Source organism: Rana temporaria, chromosome 8 (assembly GCF_905171775.1).
Source record: "Rana temporaria chromosome 8, aRanTem1.1, whole genome shotgun sequence".
NCBI classification, from domain to species: Eukaryota; Metazoa; Chordata; class Amphibia; order Anura; family Ranidae; genus Rana; species Rana temporaria.
In genome coordinates, this window is record NC_053496.1 from 110530985 (window position 1) to 110552071 (window position 21087).

General features: G+C 46.3%; 1 protein-coding gene across 1 annotated transcript in view; it reads left to right on the forward strand.

Moving 5' to 3' along the window:
- Positions 1–21087, forward strand: part of LOC120910433 (microsomal triglyceride transfer protein-like) — a 176641-nt gene that overhangs the window by 139057 nt on the left and 16497 nt on the right. The window contains exons 16-17 of the mRNA XM_040322192.1: positions 1748–1872; positions 17159–17329. Of these exons, the coding sequence (XP_040178126.1) occupies positions 1748–1872; positions 17159–17329 (296 nt within the window). The remainder of the gene's footprint in view (positions 1–1747; positions 1873–17158; positions 17330–21087) is intronic.

The window sequence follows — 21087 nt, forward strand, 5'->3', positions numbered from 1 at the left end:
GGCATTTTTATAGCGATCAGTGCTATAAAAATGCATTGATTACTGTAAAAATGCACTGGCAGGGAAGCGGTTAAACACTAGGGGGCGAGGAAGGGGTTAAATGTGTTCCCCTTATTGTGTTCTAACTGAAGGGGGTTGGGACTGACTAGGGGAAATGACAGATCGCTGTTCATACATTGTATGAACATACGATCAGCCATTTCTCCTCCTGAAAGAACCGGGATCTGTGTGTTTACACACACAGCTCCCGGTTCTCGCACTGTCACGAGTGATCGCGGGTGCGCGACGGTGATCGTGCATGCCGGGCACACGCGTCAGCACCAGGGGCGAGCAGGGGGCGCTAGTGGCCGCAATGCAAAATCATGTTATATTACGTGATTTTGCGCAGCCGAGCCGAACTGCCGCCGCAAAACTATGGTGGGTGGTCGGCAAGCGGTTAAAGCAAACTCTGCGACAGAAGCACTGTTGCTAATAATGCTTTCTGTTTTACGCTTATATTCATCCTCAAGCTTTCCCTTAACATATTCAATTGCCAGTTCATCATCTGGATGAGCATCAAGTGCTGTGACAAGCATTTCATAACTTTCTGGTAAACCACTGAGTAATAGTGCTGTGACATGTAAATCTTTTATTTCTTATCCTATACCTCTCAGGAGTTCAATCATTTTCAAGGTGTGCCTTATGTAATCCTGCATATCCTGGCCATTCATCAGCTTGGTGTGATATACCTTTCTAATCAAATACAGTTTATTGCTGAGATTAGCTCGTTTATGCGCCTTTTGTTATCCTTCCCACATTTCTTTAGCAGTTTGACACTTACATTTATGTATAATTTGATCAATCTTCTATGCTATGAGAGATTGTGCTTAGAGCTTTCTGATCTTGCTCTATCAACTTGTTTGAAGGGTGTTCTGTCCTGACTTAATTTATACATTTTCACATAATTTCTCTTATTAGCAGCATTTTCATCTTGAATTTCCAAGACTGGTAGTTCTGGTTTGTCAAATTTGCAAATGATAGCTTGACAGCTTTGTTGCAGCTGTGTTACTGGCCATTTTATTTTCATGCAGTCTTCTTTCTGTTGCTGTATTTTGAACTTATATGTGGTAGCTGGCTATGACTGGTTTCTCAGCTTTTCTCTAGGTGTCTGGGTGGGTGTCTGGGCTATCAGCTTTTCTCTGGGTGGGTGTCTGGGCCCATAACCTGTTAGAAATTCTGTATATAGCCCCACAGAACAAACAGAGATTGCACAGTCCACATGGACCTTAATTGCAGACAGGAAAGGAACTTTATTATAGATAAAAGACAGAGTTTAACCATAGATGTAGCTACCAACTTATAAACACTGCCATCTACTGCTTGATGTAATTGTTGCACAAAGGTATTCCAATATTAGTGAATGTAGTGAAATCACATACAAGAAAAATACGTTTTTGCTTGCCCATGATTGGATATTGGAAGTCAGCAGAGCTTCACCTCATTCACAAAGCTAAGGGAAAATTTATTTTGCACAGTGAATATTCCTATTTGTCTTTAGTGAGTCAACTTCGGGGTGAAACAAACAGCTATTTTTGTTTCATTTTAAGCAAACCTGATTATCTTGAGTGCTATGCAATGCAAAATCTATGATATCATTACATTTCAGAACATTTTGATAAGATGTCTCAAATGCCTTCTGGCATAGGTGCCTGATATACATAAAGATTATGCAGGTTTAATTTGGTCATTATGTTTCCCTTTCTTTCAGTGGTTGCCAATGCAGTCTGGGCTACAGGCCATGGTCCAGTATCAGGGTGGACTTGGTTACGACATCTCAACCAACATTGCTGTCAGCATCTGGGACCAGCAAACAAAGGCAAACATCAATGCCAAGTATGATGTCATTTTCTGCTTAAACATTGTAAAAGAAAAAGTCATGTAAAATTTGTAGACTTGATTACAATCACTGCATGTTTTATCATGGAGATAACTTTTAAAAGGATCTGCAGATTTTACAACATGCATAAACGTGAGATGAGATTTTTTTATGTAATAAAATTATCTATTTAAAATGTTCTAAGGTTACGTGTTTTAGAAGACTTTTATCCCCAAAACTTACTGTTGATGTTACAACTTATTTAACCACTTGCTAACCGCAATACCTATATATAAGTTGTGGTTTGCAAATGATTAACGGCAAGGGTGTCCAAACTTTTTTCAAAGAAGGCCAGTATTGATGAAGTGAACATGCATGAGGGCCGACCATTTTGCCTGACATTCTTTGAATCATTAAAATGAAATGCAAATTAACTAATGCACTGCCCAACAAGAATTCTCTTGCCTTTGTGGCTGTGTGTGGTAAAGAGTCTAAGGCCCCGTACACACGAGAGGATCGATCCACTGAAATTGATCCGCGGATCGGTTTCAGCGGATAGATCCGCTGGTGTGTACGATCCAGCGGATATTTATCCGCAGATATATTTCGGGCCGACCGATTTCCAGCGGATAAAAATTTCTTAGCATGCTAAGAAATCTATCCGCTGGAATAGGCTCCAGCGGATCGATCCGGTGGTCTGTACAGACTCACCGGATCGATCCGTCCGATTCCCTCCCTCGCATGCGTCTTAATGATTCGACGCATGCGTGGATATCCTTATATGACAGCGTCGCGCACGTCGCCGCGTCATCATCGCGGCGACACGTCACCGCGGACGGAATTCCGCGGGGATTTTGATCTCCTGGTTAGTACAACCAGGAGATCAAAATCCGCCAGAGGATTTATCCGCGGATACGGTCCGGAGGGCCGTTTCGGCAGATAAATCCTCTCGTGTGTACCCGGCATAAGGCTCGATTTACACCTATGCATTTTTAGTGCTTTTTTCATTTTGCAGATATGCACTACAGTCCATTAAACATGGTTTCCTATGGAACACGATCTGTAGTGCAATTCTGCAAAAAGCACTAAAAATGCATAGGTGTGAATTAGGCTTAAGGATGAGCTCAGGCATGTTATTTGGATATGCCCTATTTATCTGTGTATAACACACACCTTCACTTTAAGAGGGAAGTTTCAGGAAAAAAATTAAATTTAAAAAAAGGAACTGTAAGGCAAAATAAGGGTCAGTGCATATCAATGCAGCCTAATCAGTGCCCATCTGCAGCCTCACCATTGCCATGATGGCAGCCTTACCATTGATATGAATGTAGCCTCACCATTGCCATGAATGCAGCCCCTAGTGCAGGCTCACTATTGCCATGAATTCAGCCTCGCCATTGCCATCATTGCAGCCTGATCCATGCCCATCTGCAGCCTCGAAGGGGACAAGGAGGGGATATGGCGAGCGCCAACAGATTACATGCTGCAGAATCTCCTGTTTACTCTGCGCCTTTTTTAATACAAAGTCCAGTGCCAGCCCAGGAGATGGGACTTCCTATTACAGAGACGGCCAAGTAAACAGGAGATTCTCCTGTATGTAATCTGATGGCACTCGTCTTGCCTCCTCCCTGGAGGAACGATAAATATGATATATATCTTTTGTCTTTGGACATGCCTAGTTTACAGGGATTATGGCTGAAGATCTCAGCCATAACCCTGGTATAATTTTTTGCAGTTGGTAGCTGGCTTTCTCATGAAAGCTATGTGAAAGTATAAAGAGGGTGATGGCGCTGTCTGGATATCCCCCTAATTTGCAGAGGTGATATATAAGCTGTACACTCACACAGTGGATCAGCAAGCTGGGTTGCCTGCTAGAAATATAGTAAAATGTGATCCCAGGATGGGATGAGAAGTGGTGTCTAGCTGTGAAAACTGTGAGTGAACCTGCCCAAGATAACAAAAATGCTAAAGGCTCTAGCAGATGGATATCTTAAAATTACGATACCCGTAGCTAGTGTTAGACCACAGTGGGTGGGTAGTGTGTAATGTGCATAGGCGCACAGTTGTGCGCTATGTCAGTGGGAGTGTAAACGGTAGTTATACCACAAAACCACAATGGGCTAATAATAGACCAATATAAGTAATCAACCAAAAATAACCAAAAATTGTGTGTATATATGCGCACACCTATGCTATACGTGCCACTTAAATTAATAGTGCAAGAAATATATATATACCACCACAAACCACTATGTCAGGCACAATAATACCCCAATCACTCAGGAGAGTGCTAGCTAAAACATGTGGGTATCCCCTCAATAATGTGCAATGTATAAATATAAAACAAAATATATATAAATATATAATAATCAAATGTCCAGAAGTGGATCAAAATAAATGAGAATCAGCATATCAAGTGACTAGTCTGTGACGGCATAAAAAGTCCCATCCATAGAATATCTTGATGCAGTTTGTGACATGTAAATAGACAATCCGTGACAGATGAGTGCTCCTATACGACCAATAGTGCTTCCAAGGTGATTTCGATGCTCCCCCACCAGGGTCCCCACTCACCAGATAGCCTAACCCCTGTAGGGGTAGACAGCATGTAGTATAAGGCTTCCACGCCTCTGTTGTAGGTATCCTTTTCTCTCCTTGTATGTCTGCTGTGGGACGGTGTTCGGGTCAGTCTGGATACACTGTGATCCGCTCCCAAAAATCCACAATTATCAGAAGAAATATAAAAAACAGGCTTCCATAGTGTAGTAAAAATACCCCCACTAGTGCTTGGGGGGATGCAGGAAACAAGCTTGGCTTAAACAAAAAATTTTGCCAATAAAAACAAATTTAAAATAATTAAACTGGCAGCCAACTTCCAGGTAGTAATGTGTCAGCCGTGCTGATTACAAACGCCGTGCGCTCCAGCTGTATAGCGTAGACATCCCATCTGGCTCTCCCGGAAGTGACGTGCTTGCAAGTGTGCGTGTCCCCGCCTGGCGCCTATGCACATTACACACTACCCACCCACTGTGGTCTAACACTAGCTACGGGTATCGTGATTCTAAGATATCCATCTGCTAGAGCCTTTAGCATTTTTGTTATCACGGGCAGGTTCACTCAGGCCGCGTATACACGGTCGGTCCAAACCGATGAAAACGGCCCGAAGTCCAGCTTCATCGGTCCAAACCGACCGTGTGTATGGCCCATCGGTCTGTTGTCCTTCGGACAAAAATTAGAGAACTTGCTTTAAAATCGAACCGATGGACGGCTGACCATCAGTCAAAACCGATGGTTAGTACACAAAAGCATCGGTTCAAAACCTGCGCATGCTCAGAATCAAATCGACGCATGCTTGGAAGTATTGAACTTCGTTTTTTTCAGCACGTCGTGTGTTTTACGTCACCGCGTTCTGACCCGATCAGTTTTTGGAACGATGGTGTGTAGGCACATCAGACCATCAGTCTGCTTCAGCGGTGAATCGATGAAAACGGTCCGTCGGACCATTCTCATCGGATGGATCGACCGTGTGTAGGCGGCCTCACAGTTTTCACAGCTAGACACCACTTCTCATCCCATCCTGGGATCACATTTTACTATATTTCTAGCAGGCAACCCAGCTTGCTGATCCACTGTGTGAGTGTACAGCTTATATATCACCTCTGCAAATTAGGGGGATATCCAGACAGCGCCATCACCCTCTTCATACTTTCATCATTACTTTTTATGCTCTCTTTAGGGGGAATATATTAGGGGGGCTGCAGTCTTATATTTGGCCCAATTCTAAGCGCAGGTTCTCCTTATTTCTTCCTATCTTTTCTCATGAAAGCTGTTTTAAGCAGCTCATGATCCACTGGAATGCTTTTCAAAGTAGCAGGAGGGGATGTCCTCCCCCTCCCGCCCGAAAGTCAGTGTTTCTTGGGTTTATCATTTCCACCCGAGAAATGATCCGACAGTGCAGCTGGCTACTCTTTGATCACCTCTATGGCCTTGGAGTACCGGAGCGATGCCATGATGTCAATTCCGTTGCAGGCTGGAAGTAGTTTTTTATTTATTTTTTTGCTTTTAAAGGTAAAGAATTTGGGTTTTTCTATTACAAGGGATGTGTACATTCCTTACATAGTAACATAGTAACATAGTTGGTGAGGTTGAAAAAAGACCATCAAGTCCAACCTGTGTGTGTGCTTTTATGTTTATATTACATTGTATATCTCTGTATGTTGTGGTCGTTAAGGTGCTATCTAATAGTTTTTAATTTTTTTATTTTTTATTTGAGAATTTCACATCCTTAGCACTCTAACAGTAAAGAACCATCTACGCAGTTTAAGACCCCTTTCACACTGGGGTGTTTTTCAGGCGCTTTAGCATTTATAAAAAAACGCCTGTAAAGCGCATGACAGAAGCTGCATCTGCAATCCCAATGTGAACAATAAAAGTGAATATTCCAATAAAGGACATTGAAAAAACTACATGGGTTTCCCCCCCAATCCATTATCAGGCCCTTTGGGTCTGGTATGAATATTAAGGGGAACCCCAAACCCCAAAAATGCATAGGTGTCCCCCCAAATTCCATTACCAGGCCCTTCAGGTCTGGTATGGATATTAAGGGGAACCCTGCGCCAAATAAAAAAAAATGTCCTGAAGTTCCCCCCAAAAATCCATACCAGACCCTTATCCAAGCACGTAACCTGCAGGCTGCAGGAAAATGGGGGGACGAGAGAGTGCCCCATTGAACTGTACCAGGCCACATGCCCTTAACATGGGGAGGATGTACCCATGTTGATGGGGACAAGGGCCTCCTCCCCACAACCCTTGCCCAGGGGTTGTGCGGGTCTGCGGGTTTATCGGAATCTGGAAGCCCCCTTTAACAAAGAGGACCTCCAGATTCCGCCCCCCCATGTGAATTGGCAACGGGGTACATTGTACCCCTACCATTTCACCCAAAAAAGTGAAAAAAAATGGAAAAAAACACACACACAAAGTTGTGACAAGTCCTTTAATTAATAAAAAAAGATTCCAGCTCCGTAATCCTGACAGCTCTTTTATAACCGAGGGAAGGGCCCCCCATGACGCGGATGGGTGACCCCACCCCCCTTGACGCAACGGGGGCTTCCTGTGACACGTCAGAGGGGGCTGGGTCACCCGTCCCTCAGTTATAAAAGAGCTGTCAGATGGGTCGTGCGTCATTTGGCCGGGAGCCTCCTGTGGAGGCGATATCATTGTGTAGCAGCAGGTTGGACTCGTGGAAGGATTACGGCGCTGGATTTTTTATTTATTCTTTTATTAAAGGACTTTACTTTGTTGTGGGGATGAGGCCCTTGTCCCCATCAACATGATTTTTCATATTCATTAATATTCATTCCAGACCCAAAGGGCCTGATAATGGACTGGGGGGGACCCATGTCGTTTTTTTCAATGACTTTTATCTTTTATCTGTATTGCCGGGACCCAAGAATTCACTATAGCCACGAGTAGTTTTAAATGACTTTTTTTCCATTAGAAACTTCATTTTGTGCAGGGACTGTTATAAACATGGGAAACATGCGCTACTTTACAGGCATACTATAGACACCCCCAGGTATGAAATTTAAAGGAATATTTCACTTTTATTGTTTCACTTTAAGCATTATTAAAAATCACTTCTCCCGAAAATACTGCAATTTTTAAAACTTTTTTTGCATCGATACATGTCCCTTGGGGCAGGACTCTGGTCCCCAAACACTTTTTTATGACAATAACTTGCATATTAACCTTTAAAATTAGCACTTTAGATTTCTCCCATAGACTTTTAAAGGGTGTTCCGCGGCTTTCAAATTTGCCGTGGACACCACAAATTGTTCGAGTCAAACTCATGTTCGAACCGAACTTAAAGCTCATCCCTACATGTTGATAAACATTGCAGTCTTGGTTACTGACCCCCCCCCCCCCGTTTCTCTCGTAAAGACTGAGGTGAACAATAAATTCTAGGGCTGTTACTGATCAAAATTTTTGTGTTCGATTAATAGATTTTTTTTTAATCGATTAATCGACTAATTTCGATTAATTATAACGCACATACAGATCCAACTACTTTTAGCTAATCTCCTCCTTGCAGGCTGATTCCCAGTGCAGCTACCAACCACTGGAAAAATGGATAGCAGGATACAAAAAAACACACAAAGGCAGCGCTTAATGGGAATAGCATTAAAACTTTTATAGTCTTCAAGTAGGTAACAAAATAAATATTACACTGGAGATAAAATCGTTGTAGCTACATAAACTGTAAAAATGGTGCGAGTAATACCAAACGGTAACAAAAGCAGTCATAAAAACATGTTGCTAAGTATGATACTGGTATAAAATGTGTACAACGATGCCACTGCTGAATCCAGATGAGGAGAGGTTAACATCAGTTCATCGGCATGTAAATGTCCCGTGAAGGGAACTATCACAACACCCAGTGGATAGTTGTAGAATCCCAGGTTGATAGAGGGAAGTGTAACAGCCCTTGCGTGTGGCAGATAGTAAGGTCCCGCCGGCATGTAGATATGAAGGCACAGCAAAGGAGCACTTCAGATGGACACGGCAAGAACCGCCGGTGTCTGTGACGTCACTGGATCTCCGATGCAACTCCCTGAAGGCCTGGAAGCCGGCGGAGAGGTGAGTACCAATTAAAATTATTTGAAGTAACCTTGTGTGTCATCTTCCTGTATTGTGGTGAGTACAGTTTCCTAGGCTCACTGCTCCAAAGTCATCATGCAGGCAGAAGATGGTGCAGAACAGAAGTGGGTGGGACAGAGGAGACTCTCGAGCAGGAGTAAAGCCTGCCCCCCCCCTAATTCTCATATAAGGACATCATCCTAGCCCAGCAGCACGGCACAGCCCGGGCAGTGTGCACAGAGCTATGAGTAAAAGGTGGGCAGGGAAAGAGGCAGGATCTATTGTAGCCAGTGTAGCACTACCCCCGAAGGAGCTGCTGGTTTGTTTTGGGTGACATGTTACCTTGTGTTTGTATGATGTCTAGGGGTGATTGGTGAAAGTTGTAGTAACGGAATGTCTTTTTCTGTGCTCTTTATTACCCAGCCGGGTAAAAACAATAAACTTGGTGAAGAGTAGAGATTCAGAAGGAATGAAGATAGCAGATCCAGATGTCAGGAATAGGGAAACAGTCCTGCTCCCACGTGTAACGTCTCTTTCACCACTCCGGCCTGAGTGGGTATAGTGCACTTGGACAGGCCTCTCTCACCGGCCTGGCAGCCAGAATGTTACTTAAACCTTAGGAAAAAGTCTCTGCCACAGACCCTCCTGGTAAATGAGCAGCGGAGATAATCCTCCTTAGCAAACTTGGCACCTGGATCTCCTTCAGGTAGTTTTGCATTAGGGTACCGACTGACGGGCGGCCAACATCCAGCCCTTCAGTGTGCGGTTCCCCTGGTCCCAAATGGATAGTCAGGCCCCTATCGGAAAACACCAGCCTCTCTTGATACTCCTCAGACAGACTCTCCACTGTATGGCCTCCTCCAACTGGACGAACAACCCAGGACCTTCATAGGTGGGACCCAGTCGATTACAGAGTCCCCAAGCGGCAGATCAATTGCTCCGGGCCAACGTGGTCCCGAAGCCAGGATCCTTGCGTTGCACGCGCAACCCCCAGCCCGGAAGGCCATTCGCCGGGGCAGCGTGAAGTGACTACCCTAAAGGTGGGCGCCACACGAGGAGAGACCCTGGATGATGGCGTCTGCCTCCTAAATACCCTCTCCCAGCATGCACAGCGAGGCCAAACCCTCCTGATAGGCTGCTAGGCAAGAGCACCCAAACCTTGACTCCACTGCTGCCACCTGCCGACCTGGGGTGAGATCAGCACCCCAGAAACAAATCAACAAAATCAACATGGTCAGAGTGGACTAACTCTCTGACACCCTCTAAATTTAACATAGCACTGGTACTGGAAAGTAATCAGGCGCTACACCAGTATACCAGCCAATCTGAGAAGATTGGCAGCAGGAGGTGGACTCAGCAGTGTTCAGAATCTAAGCATAAGGCAGGGAGATGGGAGGAGCACAATACTGACACCACTGAGCCATTCACCCCGGTCCATTCCCCTAACAAAGCCACTGAATCCAGGGACAAATCCGGAGATGAGCGGGCTCCTGGGACAGTGTCCTCAATCCGGGGACTGTCCCCAGAAACCAGGGACGTCTGTTCACCCTAATGTAAACCCAATTAATGAAATTTGAGCTGGGCACATATATCTGCAGTATTTTGATATCTCTTTAAAGAGCTATGTACCGTAGCTCCCTCCTGACCCGTTCCTCTGTTATCAGCCTGATAACTCCCAACATTTTGAGATGGAAATGAGGGACACCTACTAACGAACTTATGTAGACATAGGACCAGGGGTGGACTGGGACAAAAATTTGGCCCTGGACTTCATCCAGACCGGCCCACTTAATTTTTGAAAACACACACACAAACACAGTAAACTATACGCAATTGTCGGCGGTAAAAATAGCGGCGTTTTACCGCCGAGGCTATGGGCGGCTCAGTGTGAAAGGGGTCTAATACATCAGTTACTATGACCAGTGGCAGTGCATTTACCCCCGTCCCCCCACCATGCTGCATATTAAAAAAATCACAGACACATACACTCACCCCCGCCTCCTGACACAAACACTGACCCCCCCTTCTTACACATACACTGACCCCCCCTCCTGACACATATACTGACCCCCCTCTTTACACATATACTGACCCCCCTCCTTACACATATACTGACCCCCCCTCCTTACACATATACTGACCCCCCCTCCTTACACATGGGTGGTATGTACAGGAGAGGGGTGCAGAGTGTATGGCGGTGGGTGGTATGTACAGGAGAGGGGTGCGGAGTGTATGGGGTGGGTGGTATGTACAGGAGAGGAGTGCGGAGTGTATGGGGTGGGTGGTATGTACAGGAGAGGGGTGCGGAGTGAATGGAAGTGGGTGGTATGTACAGGAGAGGGGTGCGGAGTGAATGGGGTGGGTGGTATGTACAGGAGAGGGGTGCGGAGTGTCTGGGGTGGGTGGTATGTACAGGGGAGGAGTGCGGAGTGTATGGGGTGGGTGGTATGTACAGGAGAGGGGTGCGGAGTGTATGGGGTGGGTGGTATGTACAGGGGAGGAGTGCGGAGTGTATGGGGTGGGTGGTATGTATAGGAGAGGGGTGCGGAGTGAATGGAGGTGGGTGGTATGTACAGGAGAGGGGTGCGGAGTGTATGGGGTGGGTGGTATGTACAGGGGAGGAGTGCGGAGTGTATGGGGTGGGTGGTATGTACAGGAGAGGGGTGCGGAGTGTATGGGGTGGGCAGTATCAAATACACCACTGGTCACTGATGCATTGGTGACCAGTGGCAGTTAATTAACCCCTTTGTCCTGCATTAGTGACACCAGTGTCAGTGTTCATCAACCCTTTCATGCTGCACCATATAGGGGTTAATTAACACTGACACTGGTGTCAATAATGCAGCACAAAGGGGTTAATTAACTGCCACTGGTCACCAATGCATCAGTGACCAGTGTCAGTACATTAACCCCCTCCATGCTGCATATTAAAATTACCATTGTAAATTAACCCCCCCCCCCCCCCAAAGAGTTAATCAAAGTCACTGTGACAACAGTGAAAGGTCTGTAGCCTCTAAAAACTTACTTGCAGTTTTGCATGAGGCTTCACTGGCTCCTCGGGCTCGCAGGTCTTTTGCAGCAGCACTCACCGCTGCTCTTTCATCTCGCCTCCCAGCCTGCCGCTCGGACACTTCTTCTCTCCTACCATCGGCTCCATACAGCGTTCGTGGGGCCTCCTCCGCAGTACCTTCCTCTACCCCTCCACAGCATGCCAGATGCCTCCTCCTGGTGTGCGGGGACCGATTCGCTGAGCACTCCAGCGGTGGGGGTGAAGGCTGGGGGGGCGCGATCTCCGGAGCAGCGGGAATTGTGCTCTGGCTGCTGGAATCTCCTCCCCTTCTCCCCCGGACTACACAGCGCTGGCCCCGCCTCCTCCTTAACACTCAGCCACGCTCCGACCCCTCTCTTCACTGCCTGGCCGTGGAGTTTACAGGCATGCTAACCCGCTGCTGGCCGGAGCTTAACGCCGCGGCGACATTGTTGTCAGCAGAGGCGGCTCTTCAAGTGAATATGCAGATTAGAAAAGGCTGGAGCTCCTGATCTGCATACCTGTTCCAGGTCAAAGACTAAAGCCACGTACACACGATCAGTCTATCCGATGAGAACGGTCTGATGAACCGTTGTCATCGGTTAACCGATGAAGCTGACTGATGGTCCGGCGCGCCCACACACCATCGGTTAAAAAAACGATTGTGTCAGAACGCGGTGACAGAAATCACAACGACGTGCTGAAAAAAACGAAGTTCAATGCTTCCAAGCATGCGTCGACTTGATTCTGAGCATGCGTGGATTTTTAACCGATGATTGTGCCTACTAACGATCGGTTTTGACCTATCGATTAGGAATCCATCGGTTAAATTTAAAGCAAGTTGGCTTTTTTTTAACCGATGGTTAAATAACCTATGGGGCCCACACACGATCGGTTTTGACCGATGAAAACGGTCCATCAGACCGTTGTCCTCTGTTTAACCTATCGTGTGTACGAGGCTTAAGAATGTACTGAAGTCATCGATCGGTGTATGAGTCCATGCACACTAGGGAGAGAAAAAAATGACAGAACCTCTGGCAAAAAAATCACCATAAAAAAATGTTCATAGTGGCTCATATCGCACAAGAGTTTCTAAGCACTTTTATGAACAGTGGCTTTTACAAGCCTTTTTTACAAAGCATTCCCCTTTGCAATTTTTTCACTATAATCAATGTACACTTGAAAATGCCAAAAACTCCTTTTTTTTAGGCTTTTTCGTGCACATTTATGAGCATTAACCTCTTGCCGACCAGACACCGTCATTATACGGCTGTGCAAACTGCCGTAGGTTTACGTTGCCCGCTTTAAAAACTATAGGGGGCGCGATGCCAGAGACGATGCGCCGAAGCCGATGTCTGGTGACCGCAACCGCTCCTCAGACAGCCAGAATGGGGATCTGTCAATGTAAACAAACAGATCCCCCGTTCTGTCAGGGAAGTAGAGAGAGATCTGCTGTTCCTATCAGGAACAGCGATCTCTCTCTCTCTACTGCGTCAGTGCTCTCCCCCAACAGTTAGAAACACCTCCCTAGGGAACACTTAACCTCTGATCGCCCCCTAGTGTTAACCCCTTCCCTGCCAGTGACATTTATACAGTAATAAGTGGCTATTTATAGTACCGCTCGCAGTATAGATTCCTTTAAGTTGACCTGACTGTATATTTTACATGCTTCCACAAGATGGAGCCATTGGTACATCTCCAGATACTTGCGCATTTTGCAGCGCTATGGCTAAAATTGATAGGAGTCATAAATTTACATGCTGTTTCAGATGATCTTTGTGTGATTTAAACTTGAAAGTGAACCCATTAACTTAGCAGTCTCTGTGTGATGTTTTATCCTATTAAATAATGTGTCATATCTTTATAAAATATATATCACTGCCAGTAAAGCCAGCATGCTGATGCAAAGCACATCAAATGCTGGAGACATTGCTGAGATCCACTTTACTTAGCACACACACAGTACTGTCTCTTGCACAAGATCCATGATAAATGGTGGCGATTATAGGAGAATTTGCGATTTCCTCATTTTTGATTAAGCGGAATGTTATGTGTATGTATATTTTATCAGAAGTATTCATAAATTAAGGTAAAATTGACTCATGAGTTATGACCCGCTGCAGATTTGACAAATTAGCATGCATATAATCAGCAGGATCAAAATATATTCAGATTTTCCTGATTTACCAATTCGTTCACCACTATGTGAAAAATATGATGTGTTATTTTCTTTTTTTTTTTTAAGAAAATGTATTTATTAAAATAAAAACCAACTACATAACAATGGTACATGGCTGTCGTCACAAACAATCGGAAATTGCAATCAAAGTCACAAACACAATGAAATGCAGTTTTGCGGCATAAGATTCAACATAAGAGACCCTAAAACAATAATTCCCCAATTATCTGCAAGAATTCAATGCTGGTATGGGAAAAAAAAGGGGGGATGAAGGGGGGGGGGGGTATAAACGGGAGATAGGGAGGGGAAAAGGGAACAATGTGTTATTTTTGAAGGTTATCTATAAATAAAAAATAAAAAATAAATGATAAAAGATGCAAAACATCATCTCTAATGATATTAGGGGTTACTGCATGCCTGGGTTTTTGGCGAATTGCTGGGATTCACACAGTTCTTGATTTGAAAAACTTTTGGCCAAAAGCTTTGCAGGTTCCCCACCAGAAATAAGTAGCAATTTATATTGCAGTGCAAATCCCTCCGGTCAGCTGAGTGGCAAAATGCAAAAAACTTTATATTTTCCAGATTAAGTCACCTACATTTAAATGCATTTAACTGCATAAAACCAAGCTGAACGGCCTTAGGATACACATATTTCTTGCTTATGTAAACATTATATTTTAAAATGAGTTGCGCTAACACAATCCTAATAATTAGTGAAAAATTCATAAATTAGAAAAAGTCCAAAAGTGTAGAAATAAGATAATTGATTGAAAATCAAACGGCATCCACCACCATAACTGGAAGAAATCGTCCTGTGATATCACCACCACCAAATGGCAAAATGCTTGCTTACCAGCATCCCGTGTTATAGGAGGTCAAACACACTTTGGCTTAATACCCAGCTAGGGCCTTTGCACGCTTGTGAGTTCTCTTGGGTGTCTACATCGATCCTCCCGGTAGAGATGTCATATAACCATCCAAAAACAAAAATAGCTTCACATAGCATAAAACCATATGTACTTTATTAAAAGCTACTTTAGATTGCACTTACATCAAGTATAGTCTTAAAATGCCTTTAAAAACATAAGTGCCAGCCGGCACTTATACAGCAACCGTCCTTCCGGGTTTCCACGATCGTGGTCATGTCAGCACATCGTCCACCCTAGGCGTGTCATCATAAGTTGGCGTCTTCCGCCTTGGAAGACGTCAACTTATGATGAAACGCATAGGGTGGACGACGTACTAATGTCACTGTGATCGTGGGAAACAGAAGGACAGGTGCTGTATGAGTGCAGGTCGGAGCTTCCATTTTTAAAGGTGTTTTAAGACTATACTTGATGTAAGTGCAATCTAAAGTAGCTTTTAATAAAGTACATATGGTTTTATGCCATGTGGAGCGCTTTTTGTTTTTGGATGCTTATATGACATCTGTCACGTACCTGGTTGAAGGCCGAAATGCCGACAGGGCTCCCCTTGTGGCTGAGTGCAGTACACCTCTGAGGTTGGGTACAGAGGGTGTAGTGCCCAGAGAATGGATCCAGGAGAGAAAAGCTGGCGAGTGCCTGAAGAATACTGGAGAATACAGGAAACACCGCTGGGCTGCAGTCTCTAGGAATCCTCGGTAACACTTGGCAAGGTGTGCACAAGGAGCAACAGTGGAAGCCAGCTGGGGATCAAACACTGTGGATGCAGGCAGGAGATTCAGGTTGCAGGAATGGAGACAAGCCAAAGGTCTGGTATAGGAAAACAGGCAGGAACAGATAACTGAAGCAAAGTCTGTGAAACAATCCGGGATCAGGTGCTGGAGAAGGTAACAAGTCAGAAAAGCAAGCCAGGGGGTCAAACCAGGAGAGCGGATCAGACAGGTCAGGAACAAGCCGGGTCACAACAGGAAATCCAAACAGCAGTAGCACAGAGGCTCAGAAAGGCTGACGACAATCCAGCATTTTTTATCAGAGAGTGACAGCCTTTTATAGGCCAGCAGGAGGATCCACCTGTCACATGATGTGCCTATGGCACCCATTTCTTTTACTGGCAAGATTGCCAGTACTTCTTCTATGGCCATTTCCCTGAGAATAGGCCAGCAGGAGGATCCACCTGTCACATGATGTGTCTATGACGCCCATTTCTTCTACTGACAAGATTGCCAGTACTTCTTCTACGGCCATTTCCCTGACAACATCACTATCGGGAGGATAGATGTAGGCACCCAAGAGGACTTATAGGTGTGCAAAGGCCCTAGCTGGGTATTAAGCCAAAGCGTATTTGACCTCCTATAAAACGGGGTCAACAGCAGCTGTGACTCACATTAGTGCAGTTTTTTATTTTTTATTTATTATGTAATCACTAGACTATCCCTATGTTCACTCCACAGTCCACAGTCCATTTAACATTGTTTCTAATAGATGTAGTTCACATTTGTGCATTTTGTGGTGCTGCATTTTTTTAAAGGGGTCAAGGACTTTTTATCCCCCCAGTAGATTGTGTTTTGTGTATGATAGACTTCAATGGAGTGTTTTTGATTCATTTTGTGTTTTTTTTTTCTCCCCTTTAAAAACACTGTATATAGCTGGTTGCCAAGTGACAGGCCGGGAAGGCCACTATGTCCTTATAAGCCAAAGAGTCATCAGCTGTCAGCTGGGTTCATCAGCTGACAGCTGAATAAAAAAAAAGAATTGCTTCAAAATAACATTTTGTGAAAAAAACAGCATGGGGCCCACCCCCACATCCATACTAGACCCTTATCCGTGCATGCAGCCCGGCAGGTCAGGAAAGGGAAGGGATGAGCAAGTGCTCCCACCCCCTCCTGAACCATACCAGGTTGCACGCCCCAAAGCACCTTGTTCCCATGTTGATGCGGATAAGGGCCTTTTCCCCACACCCCTAGGCTGCGGTTGTGGGGGTCTGCAGGCGGGTGGCTTATCAGAATCTGTAAGCCCCCTTTAACAAGAAGGGGCCCCCAGATCCTTGCCCCCCTATGTGAATGAGAATGGGTTACATAGTACTCCTACCCATTCACCAAAAAAATATAAAAGTGAATAAAGCTAGTACAAGAGCTTTTGACAAGTCCTTTATTAAAAAAAAAAAAAAACAATGTCCCCTGATCCATTATCAATCACAATGCCCGCCACCAAACCCGAAAAAAGAAAAAAAAAGCTCTGCACGCAACGTATGCTCACGCGGTCTGCCTAACGTGACATTTCTTAAATAGCCAAGGGGCAGGGCCACCCGGCCACGTCACCTGGTTCTGTTTAGACACCTGATATTCCACTAAAGCCCCCCCCCCCCCCCCAACAGGGATTGTAAAAAAAAATTATAATAAAAATAAAAAAAACACTGACAAAATTCACTGCCTTATTGACATCATCCTCTTTGGAACACTGAACTAAGTCTTTGCCCTAGGGTGAAAGAATGTGTAGCTGCACCACTGGATGTGACCATGTGTTTTCTTTTATGACAGAGCTGGTCTTGTGTTTGAGTTGAAGACAGAAGTTGACACCTCCTTCTTCCATGTTGACATGACAGCTAAGGTTGAAGCAGAGGGCACTATTGACCAAGACACCACAACAACAGTTTCTAAGTCTCCAGCGTCATTGTGTATGGAGCTGCGGCATGATGATATTCCTTACAGGTAATGGATATGTGCTTTGGAAATAGTTAAATGAAGGTTGCATGTATATGAAAATGTTTATAGCGGTTTCCTCCATGACAGAATTAGTACAAATACATGTACTATGTAAAAGTTTCAGGAATTTAAAGTGGATGTAAACCCTCCATACACCCAGTGAAGTGAACAGCCTCAGATGATACACTGAGGCCTTGTACACACGAGCAGACATGTCCGATGAAAACGGTCCGCTGGGAGCTTTTGGTCTGATGTGTGTACACACCATCAGACCAAAATCCCCGTGGACAGAGAACGCGGTGACGTAGAAGACACCGACGTTCTCTGACACGGAAGTTCAATGCTTCCACGCATCAATTTGACGCATGCGCGGGATTTCGGGGCCGCTGGTTATACGTCATAACCAGCAGACATGTCCGATGAGTCGTACTAACCATCGGACATGTCCGACGGACATGGTTCCAGCAGACAAGTTTCTTAGCTTGCTAAGAAACTTTTGTCCGCTGGAAACCTTTCCGCTAGGGCAGGAAACCGGTCCGCTAGGCCGTACACACGGTCGGACATGTCCGCGGAAACTGGTCCGCGGACCAGTTTCAGCGGACATGTTCGGTCGTGTGTATGAGGCCTGAGATTTCCCTTTTACATGTATATCTGCTGTCTTCACATTTATATACCGTTTAGAAACTTCAGATTGCGTTAGGAAATTTTCTCTTCCTGGTTAACAAAAAGTGTGATGTCTGGGCATACAGCCAATATACAATAGCTAAAATTGCTGATTGGAGGCACATACCCCCTCTCCTCATAGGCAGAGACTCTCAGGGGTGTTTTCAGTGCCGGCCCAAGACATTGTGCTGCCTGGTACCAAGAATGAAATGCTGCCCCCTCCCCCACAAAAAAATTACGCCCACCAAAATGCCCCCACATCCATTATTTTTTTATCATAACTAAAGTGGACCTGTCATGGCTCTATACATGTATATAGGAGTATAAAGAGGACCTGTTATGGTTGTTTACATATATACCCTGTTTCCCCAAAAATAAGACCTACCCTGAAAATAAGACCTAGCATTATTTCCCAGGAGGGCTGCAATATAAGACCTACCCTGAAAATAAGCCCTAGTTAAAAATGCTTGTAAAATCCACTCTATTATAGTAGTATATAATGTACAATGTGTGTGTTTCTGTAATATAATTGTGGGGAAGAGAGCTCCGGCGGGTCACGGAAGCGCAGAATGGCACACTGGGGATTCCTGACAGGCAGGGAGGGTAAGACCTACCCTGAAAATAAGCCCTACTGTGTCTTTTGTTGGCATAATTAATATTAGACCCTGGCTTATTTTCGGGGAAACACGGTAGGAGTATAAAAGGGACCTGTTATGGCTCTATTCATGTATAGGAGTATAAAGAGGACCTGTCATGGCATTATACGTGTATATAGAAGTATAAAGAGGACCTGTCATGGCTCTATACATGTATGTAGGTAGGAGTATAATGAGGGCTGGTCATGACTCTATACATGTGTATAGGAGTGCAGCCTCACCAGTGCAGACAGTGCCCATCAGTGCAGCCTCACCAGTGCAGACAGTGCCCATTAGGGGTGCCCGAGTGCCGCTCACTCTCTCCTCTCCACCCTCGATATGCAGTGGATAGATTCATGAATCTATCCACTGCCACCCCATATTCATGCATCTGGCCCCTTTCGGGTCACCGGGCACATGAATTACAGCGGGCAGTTTTTTTTTTTAATAACCTGATTAGAGCTAGATGATGGGGTAAATGCCGGGCAGACAGTGGGCGGGGGTCCTCCTGGATCAGTCGGCTCCGCAAACCAGATAGGGGTCGGGGTGGCTATGTGCGTGCGTGTGTTGCATGAAGAGTCCGCTGGCGGGGGGGTTGCTAGATGAGGGGGGCTGCTGGATGAGCCCACTGGCGGGTGGCTTGCTAGATGAGGGGGGGCTGCTGGATGAGCCCGCTGGCGGAGGGGTTGCTAGATGAGGGGGGCTGCCGGATAAGTCCACTAGCGGGGGGGGGGTTGCTAGATGGGGAGGCTGCTGGATGAGTCCGCTGGCGGGGGGGGCTGCTGGATGAGTGTGTTGGCGGGGGGTTGCTGGATGAGGGGGGTCTGCTGGATGAGTCCACTGGCGGGGGGTTACTAGATGAGGGGGGAGGTTGCTGGATGAGTCTGCTGGTGGGGTGCTGGCTGAGTCTGCTGGTGAGTGGGGGGGGGTGCTGGCTGGTGAGTGGGGGGGGGTGCTGGCTGAGTCTTCTGTGCTGGCGGGGAGGGGGTGCTGGCTGAGTCTGCTAGCAGGGGGGGTGCTGGCTGAGTCTGCTGGCAGGGGGGGTGCTGGCTGAGTCTGCTGGCTGAGTCTTCTGGCGGGGGGGTGCTGGCTGAGTCTGCTGGCAGGGGGGGGTGCTGGCTGAGCCTGCTGGCAGGCAAGAGGGGGGGTGCTGGCTGAGTGTGCTGGCAGGGGGGGGTGCTGGTTGAGTCTACTGGAAGGGGGGGTGCTGGCTGATTATGCTATGCATCATACTACTGAAGGAAGGGTATACAGTAATAAATACGTTTTAACAGAGGTCATCACGCCTTACTTTAACGGCCTTTCAGTGGAGAGCCAGGTCCTTGCACCTCTTCAGGGGAGGGGTGATGATGATGATGTTTCTCTTTCTGTCACGGTCAGTGCGGTCACTTCTCTTCTCTACAGCCAGCCCACGAGTCACATGTGATGTTCTTGATGCCGCTCGTACCCTGACCCTCCCCTGACGTGCCATATGACCTGCCTGGCTGCCTCTGAGACTCCTGGGAGGTGGGAGTTGTAGTTTGCTGCGCTAATATGTTCCTTACCTTTAGCGCGGCCGAACTACAACTCCCACAATGCAGCGCAGCAGCAGCCAGCTAGCCAATCGGCAGCACCACGGGCCGCGGACGTTTTAAAGATTATGTAAGCGGCCTGGGGGGAAATCTCCATCTTGCAACCCGGCCCAGTCCGCCCCTGCCTACAGGCCAGCCCCGCCACCCGCATATGACTCTGTCCGTGAGGTCAGTCACAGGGCGCTCGTCGCCCACGGGAGGAGCGGGCGGGAATTAGCCGCACAGAGGAGCGTTGAGCGGAGCAGGCGGGCGTTCAGCCATTAGCCCCACAGTGGGCAGAGAGCGGAACGGGAGGAGCGGAGAGGGGAGCTGGCGAAATGGGATGGCGGGTGTGCGACAATTTGCCACCCCCTGAAAGTGCCGCCTGGTACAATGGTACCATCGGGTCCCATGGTAGGGCTGGCCCTGAGTGTTTTATAGCAGCCTCCCCTGACAGAAATTTCAGGTTTCTTTTATCTGATGTGCCTAGAATTTGTCAGGAGTTATCAGGCTGATAACAGAGGAACTGTTCAGGAGAGAGCTACAGGACTTAGCTCTTTGAAGAGAGAAAACAAAATACTGCAGATATGTGCCCAGCTCAAATTTCATGAATTGGGTTTACATCCACTTTAAGGCTCATCCAGACAACAAATTAATGCCACCCTTCATGCAGAACCATTGGCAGATGCGTGTGCACTCACCATGGCGCTGTGTGCAGGCAGCCCATAGAAGTGGGTGCACATGCAGCAGTGGTATAGACACAAACACATGTCAAAGTTTGACATGTGGACAGGAGCAGGTGCATGGAGGCTCTGAATTCGGATCTGTGTACCCGCTCCTGCCCACATGTCAACTTGTGTCTGTGACGACGCTGCATGTGCATCCACTTCTATAGGCAGCCTGCACACAGCTCCAA